Raw genomic sequence first — 7,606 nt, 5'->3', positions numbered from 1 at the left:
AGAAAACTTCTGATCCCTTTCACATTTGATGGTGGTGGCAATTTTTCTATTATAGCAACCTTGACTTGATCTACTTCTAGACCATGTTTGGAAACCTTATGCCCAAGAACAATCCATTCCTTAACCATAAAATGATAATTTTCCCAATTAAGGACTAGGTTGGTTTCCTCACATCTCTTTAGAACATTTGCCAAGTTAGTGAGGCATTCAACATATGTTTCTCTAAAAACTAAAAAATCATCCATAAAATTTTCCACCATATCAATGAAAATAGCCATCATACATCGTTGGAAAGTGGTTGGGGCATTACATAGACAAAATGGCATTCTTCTAAAGGCAAATGTGCCACAAGGACAAGTGAAAGTGGTCTTATGTTGATCTTCAAGAGCAATGGCTATTTGATTGTAACTTGAGTATCCATCTAAGAAGCAATAATACTCTTTTCCAGCCAATCTATCAAGAATTTGATCAATGAAGGGTAGAGGGAAATGATCTTTTCTTGTAACCTTGTTGAGCTTTCTATAGTCCATACATATTCTCCACCGACTCACTATCCTTGTAGGTATCAACTCCTTGTTATCATTCTCCACAACATTCATTCCTCCTTTCTTGGGGACACATTGTACTGCACTCACCCACTTGCTGTCCGAAATTGGATACATAACCTCAGTATCTAACCATTTAATGATTTCCTTTTTTACCACTTCTTTCATGATTGGATTTAGCCTCCTTTGATGCTCCACAAAATTATTACAGCAGTCTTCCACCAGAATCTTATGCATGCATATTCATGGGCTGATTCCCTTGATATCTGATATGGTCCATCCTAATGCTTTGCTGTATTTCTTTAGCACTTTAAGTAGCATATCCTCTTGCTCTGCTGTTAGCACTGCTGAAATGATAACAAGGAGTGTCTTGGCTTCACCGAAATAAGCATACCAAAGGTGTGCTGGAAGAGGTTTCAATTCTAACAAAGGTGGCTCTTCAATAGATGGTTTAGGGGATTTAGTGTCAACCTCAGATAATACAAGAGGCTCAAATCAACTCCCTCTCAATGTCTCAGCTGATCTTGCATCTCCAAGCCATGTATCTACTTGCTTCATCATCTACTTGTGCAATATCTAATGCCAATGAAAGCTCTAATGGATCTTGAATGCTCTTTTTCTCAACTTCTTCCAAAACCAACTCTTTAATAACATCTACAATTGTGCATTGCTTTATCTCATTTGAAGATTTCATTGCTTTGAGAATATTGAAAGTGACTTGCTCTCCATTCACCCTCATAGTCAATTCTCCTTTATGCACATCAATCAATGTCTTCCCAGTTGCCAAGATGGGTCTTCCAAGAATGATGGGCACATCTCTATCAGCTTCAAAATCAAGAACAATGAAGTCAGCAGGGAAGATAGACTTATCAACTCTTACCAACACATCTTCTGTGAGATCCCACCTAACCCTAACATTGCTATGGTACCAAATGCATACATACCATATGCATACCATATGCATTGTTCGATTTATTCTCGTTGTACGATGCCTATTTCTTTTGTGTTTACCCCAAGCGATCTATTCTCTCCCGTTTCTTCTTGTGCCTTCGTCCCTTTGTGATGACCCAATCTTCCCTGTTGTCCTTCTTCCTTGCTGTTCTGTTGATCTCCTACCTCTTACCTTGTATTCTCCCTGTGTTTCGGATCTTGATCTTCTGTTTTTATTCTTTCTATTGTTTAGACTTCAGCTTTCATCTCCTTTATTCAATCAAGATTGTAATCTCTCTTGTGTTGTTTGATCTCTCTTGCTTGTTTTTCTTTGGTTTTTATCCCTCCTTCCTATTATCCTTCCTCTCTTCTACAAATATCCTTTCATTCTTAGGGTTTTATGATCTTCATATTCTTCTTCGCCATGATCCTTGTGAAATCTTTATCGTGCCATGATCATACTTTCGATTTGATTTCAAAGCATGTTAGATTTATTCCTTGTTTTCTTACAAACGACTTATTGTTATTTGTTTCCGATGACTTTGAGAGAAGAGAGTCAAGATAAAAGCAATGTATCTCCATCTCCTTGGAAGCCAGGTACTCTCCCAATTTCGAGGACGAAATTATTTTAAGGGGGGGGGAGAATGTGAAATCCAGCCCAAACCTTGTTAGGACACCCTATCTATTTTGGGTGAAGAAAGGTTAGTTTAACGTTACATCTTGAAGTTGGACCTTGATTTCGTTTGCTCTCCGTCTTCTCTCTTTTCTTCTTCTTCCTGTTCTATCTTGATGTTTTGATTGTGGAGAAGGTATTACACTACTATAACTACCTATTCTCTAATCTCCTTATGTCTTAGAGTGAACCCCCAATCACTCTATCCATTCCTTGAAACCACATGGTGAATCTCCTCAATTCTTCACTGATTTTGATTGAGTTTTGGACAGCATGATCATTCTACTGTAGCTTCTTTTCTCATTAATGTTTAACATGTTTGATATTAGCCTTTACTGCTGTTCCAATGTGTTTCATCTCCTTGAATCAATTCCCCTTTCTTTCTAGCCATTTTAGCCTTCTATGTTGACCATTGATATAAGCATTCTAGTAAGTTTCTATTTTTGATTCCTCTCATTCTAGGATTAGTATTCTTTTGATTTTCTATTTAGTTATTCTTGCCTCTGATATGTTCTTGATATTCCATTAGAGAGAAGCCTTGTTCTCTCTAATTCTTCCCTTGAATCCATGGTGAGTTTGCTATGAGAACCATGCTGTTTCCAATTTAGAAACTCATGTTCCCAATTAATAAAGTACTGATTTTTGGACTATGGATGATGCCCAATTCATGCTAGATAGTTTTAGTATATTTGTGTGAAGTTCCCTTTCGAATTTTGGATCAATCGGACTTCAAACGAAGAAGTTATGACCAAAGCGGCAATCTGTCCCTTTTTGTCTCCATTGGTCGACGATTGGTCGATCAGGCGGTAGACCAATCCAATCGACCAATGAGATCTGTTTTCCAGATTTAGGTCTTTCTTGCTCTATTTAAGTCCAACCTCGGGATTACTTCATCTCCTCTGCCTCCTAAGCCTCTGGAACGAGTTAGAACTCCATTCTAATCAATTTCCTTGCATCCTTGGTTGATCTCTCGCAAGAACTCAAGTAATCTTCTTCCTCTTGCATCAAAGGTATGTCTACACTCTCTTCTTCTTCTCCATCTCTGTTTTTCTTTCCTTTTTGGGCTGACATAGTAGAGAAGATGCTGCATTCTCTGTTGCAAACATCTCTCTACTCATCCCTCATGATCTTTCTAAGGATTAATGGCTAATGCGATGATCTTAACCATGATCATTGCAAGCTTTTGAAGGAATCATGATCTAAATCATGATCTTGTCTTTGTTCATCTTTTGATTCAAATTCTGATCTTCTTAGATCTGTTTTATTAATCATATTAGTAGTTAATCGCTGTGTTTTCTTTACAAGAGTTGTAACCTGTCAATCTTTAGTTCTTTCTTCTTGATCATACCATGCTTTCTCCAAGATCCATGACTAATACATTTATGTTAAGTTTTGTTTCCTTATTTAGATTCATGTTCTTCAATCTTAGATCTATTTATCTTGAAGATCTATGCATGCTTTTCATGATTTCTTTATCACAATCAATGATCCATCATCCTATCGTTCTTGTCCATGATTGTTACTATGAATTCTTCAAGAACCATGATTGATCTAATTATGGTAACTTTTGTTTCCTAATTTGTAACTTGAAGACTTGATTTGATTAGTGTTTTGAAGTCCTCTATATACTAGGATACTTTCATAGTAGTTTCCCCCTTGTTTGGTACCCTTTTGAGCCACCAAATTCGGTTCTTTATTCTTAAAACTCGATTTTGTAGGCCATCTGTCTCTTCGTCGTTGGTCGCGAGACAGAGACCAATCCAATCGACCAATGAGTCGCAACTCCGTTTGGTCTGTTTTGGATGTTTTGATATCTTTCCTTCTAGGTTTCTTTCCTAATATGATATATATACTTGTTTAGGACCTTCTTGCCAAGTTTGGGAAGATTCTCCTTGATCCTTGGAGATTCTCTTCAAGTTATATAAGGTAAGGATGGTTACTTCTATAATAGCATAGATTGTGTGATTTTAGTTTCTATATTAGAATCTTTCGGATTTGTTACCATAATTAGATTCTTTTATGAATATATTACTGCTGTATTTACTTAAATTACAGTAGCATACTTGCTTTCTTTAGTTTATGAAAGTCTTTATTTGTCAACTGTATATGAGATGAATCTTATTATGGTATATTTTCTATATACTGTAAATGTACATGATATGATTGATTTGTGATTGTGATTAAGTATGGTTCGGGAAGGAGAGTTGTCCTTTTGACACTTCTGTCCTTGGACATCGGAGGGAATAGTATGGGATGTTCTCCGAAGATGCCCATTGACACCTTCCTGAATTATTGATTTTCATACCTAGGGCTGTCTGCGGTGTTTGGCTAGGAATAACCCGTTATATCAAACCCGATTCGGAAGGGTATTGAGCCGCGCCCGTGGTGCTGGGGATTCATGGGCGCTCAAGACCGGTAACCAACCCGTGAGAGGCGGAATCACATTGTGGGGGCCATTTATTGGTAGGGTTGCATATGGATAGACTTGGGCTCCGGGCGCTCAAGCCGGTAACCAACCCGTGAGAGGCGTGAGGCTTCCCGTTTACCATATGTGGATGACCTATAGGGTTGTGGTCCGTAGTTAGGGACTATGAGGACTCTAGTGTGAAGGATACCGGAGGATCGCGGGCGGGATGGGCGTTCGGTGGATTGACTTGATATAATTAGTAGAAGACTTGCATTTGGCTGGCTTTACCCCGCATGCCCGATCTTAGACCAATGGTGATGTGAGAGAGGGTGACTTAACCCCGCCATGGATGTCCCGGGGATGCCGGCCCACTACCCGGCGTTGTGTGTTGACCTCCCAAAGGTATGGTGCTATGACTTAAAGCATGTCTACCAATAGAGCCGCATACTGGTTAGATTCATACATTCATTGTTTGTCTCATACCATACTACATTTATGTTTGTTTTGAAATCCGCCATTTATGTTATTATGTATTTACGCGGTTTCTTTCACTCACTCCTTTTGTACCATATCTTTTGTTGACTTCTCGCGGTTTGAAATATGTGATGGTCCATATAGGAGGGCAGGTGAGAGATGAGCCGAGATGAGAGAGCGTAGTGTGGATTAGATTTCTCTTGTTTCTTCTAGTTTATCTTTTACTTTACTTGTATTAGCTTAGGCTTTACTTAGATTTTGATCTACCTTCCGCTTGTTGTGGGTATATTTCCGCTATACTCTCTGTCTTTGTTTGGTATCATGTTTCGCCTCGATATTCTTAGTGATTCTTTTGAGATCTTTTCTTGAATTTTATTATTAACTTATTATAATATAATGATTTGTTCTTGCTTTTGATTATGTTATTGTGCTAAATGGATATGATTGTTCCTAAACTTGATCTTTTGGGCTGTGGATCCTCCCGGGTAATCCGTGGGTCCGGGGGGTGTGCATCTTCAATTTTTCCTTCAGGATGAGCTAAAGATCTATCAGCCAGCTGAAGTGTTACTATAGTTGGCCTTGCTTCTCCCACACCAAGCATCTTGAAGATAGACATTGGCATAAGGTTAATGCTTGCACTGAGATCACAAAGGGCTCTCCCAATATAATTATCTCCAATAGCAGAGGGGATGGTGAAACTTCCAGGATCTTTTAATTTTTGAGGAAGCTTGTTTAGCAAGAAGGCACTACTTTCTTGTGTCATGGCTACTGTCCCAAATTCTCCAAATCTCTTTTTCTTGGAAATGATGTCTTTCATGAATTTCACATAATTTGGCATTTGTTCAAGTGCTTCTACCAATGGTATATTGATGTGGAGCTGCTTTAGAACATCCAAGAATTTCTTGAATTGATGGTCTTGCTGCAGGTTATGAAATCTTTGAGGAAAAGGGGGTGGCTTATAACTCAGTTTTTCTGGAGAACTCTGTTGCAATGGTGTTGTAGCCATGGGTTCAGAGCTCTGTTTTGCAGAATCAGATTGTTCCTTTTGAACAGAAACTGGATCTTCCTTCTCCCCTTCTTCTTGGATAGAAATAGGTCCCTTCTGTTGGCTAGAATTTGAATGAGGTGGCTCTAGAGGTTTTCCACTCCTTAATGAAATTACTTTGCAATGCTCTTTGCCTTCATGCCTAGGATTTTCTATATCACTTGGCAATGATCCTTGAGGTCGATTACTTAAAGCATTAGCCAACTATCCTACTTGATTCTCTAGGTTCCTCAATGAGGATGCTTGACTTTGAATAATTGCATCATTCTTTGCCATATACTCCTTCAATAGAAGCTCTATTGATGAAGAAGGTTTCATAAGCTGAATCTTCACTTGCAGTTGAGCACTTGGAAGCTGATGAGGTCGAGTTGGGATGGAAGATGGGCCTACATTCTATCCTTGAGCATTCCAAGAGAAGTTAGGGTGTTGTCTCCAACCAGGATTATAGGTGTTGGAATAGGGTTATTGGCCTTGTTGAAATTACCAACATAATAGGCAAATTCTGGGTTGTATGGAAAACTATCAAAGATATGCTCCCCACCACAATATATACAGGAGACTAATGTATTTTGTTGTTTGAATAGCTAAAGCCAGGTTTACTGATTTTAACACACTAGTTAAGGATGACACTTGTGCAGTTAAGGTTGTTATTGCATCCAACTCATAAATCCCTGCTACTCTCTTATTTACAATAGCTCTTTCAGCTGGCCATTGGTAGTTGTTGTTTGCCATTCTTTCCAAAATCTCATAAGCTTCATTGTATATAGCACCATTTGTTGATGCATCCACTATGGACCGAGTTTGTCCATTTAAACCATTGTAGAAAGTCTCCATTTGAATCCAATGAGGAATTCCATGGTGAGGACATTTACGCAAGAGCTCCTTAAATCTTTCCCATGCCTCATTCAAAGATTCAGTATCCAGTTGTTGAAAACCAATGATATCATTTCTGAGCTTGGCATTCTTTGTTGGAGGGAAGTACTTCATCAAGAACTTCTCTACTAAATCATTGCATGTGGCTATAGAATGTGGAGGTAAAGAGTTCAACCATGCTCTGGTTCTATCCCACAATGAGTAAGGGAATAGCTTCAATCTCAAGGCTTTTTCAGTTGCTCTAGGTATACTGAAAGAATCACTTACTTCCATGAAGAGTCTAAGATGGAGATGAGGATCTTCTGTTGGCATCCCATTGAACTGTCCTACAGTTTGAAGCATTTGGAATATCAAAGGCTTAAGTTCAAAATGTAATGCTTGGATTTCTGGCCTTACTATACTTGGATTCAGCTCATATTGGGACATCATATGCTCTAATGGCCCTATCTCTATCATCACCCTTAGCTATCATATTATTCTCATTATTATTCACCCCATTTCTCACTGCTTCAGCCATTGTTTGAACTATTGCTAAACCTTGCTGCTCCTTTCTTCTAGCCCAAAATGTCCTTTCGATTCCAAAGTCAAAAAGTATCAACTCTTGATCGGCAAGCGGATTCATACAAGGGCAAAAGCACCTGGGAATAAAAGAAAATGAA

The 7,606-nt window shown here is 38.6% G+C and overlaps 1 protein-coding gene and 1 non-coding gene across 2 annotated transcripts; one reads left to right on the top strand and one right to left on the bottom strand.

The window, feature by feature from the left end:
* Nucleotides 1–1,059: 1,059 nt before the first annotated feature.
* LOC149019813 (uncharacterized) lies at nt 1,060–6,035 on the bottom strand. The gene is made up of 2 exons (XM_089150969.1): nt 5,486–6,035; nt 1,060–1,370 (listed from the first exon to the last, which is right to left on the bottom strand). Exons 1-2 carry the CDS (start codon nt 6,033–6,035, stop codon nt 1,060–1,062), a joined length of 861 nt encoding a protein of 286 aa, XP_089007095.1.
* Nucleotides 6,036–6,924: 889 nt separating this feature from the next.
* On the top strand, nt 6,925–7,031 carry LOC149019812 (small nucleolar RNA R71). Its single transcript, XR_016172587.1, has one exon. It is a non-coding gene; the product is annotated as a small nucleolar RNA R71 (small nucleolar RNA).
* The last annotated feature ends 575 nt before the right edge of the window (nt 7,032–7,606 follow it).

Source organism: Hakea prostrata, chromosome 3 (assembly GCF_041222555.1).
Source record: "Hakea prostrata isolate BN-2017 chromosome 3, UWA_Hpros_2, whole genome shotgun sequence".
Lineage (NCBI taxonomy): Eukaryota > Viridiplantae > Streptophyta > Magnoliopsida > Proteales > Proteaceae > Hakea > Hakea prostrata.
The sequence above is the reverse complement of the archived record's forward strand: the minus strand, read 5'-3'. Positions and strand labels throughout refer to the sequence as shown.

Coding starts and splice junctions, on each gene's coding strand:
- LOC149019813 (XM_089150969.1), bottom strand. CDS start 6,035: ATGGCTACAACACCATTGCAACAGAGTTCTCCAGAAAAACTGAGTTAT. Junction 1,371..5,485: donor TCCACAGCCCAAAAGATCAA/GTTTAGGAACAA, acceptor TTGATTTTGAAG/CTGATAGAGATGTGCCCATC.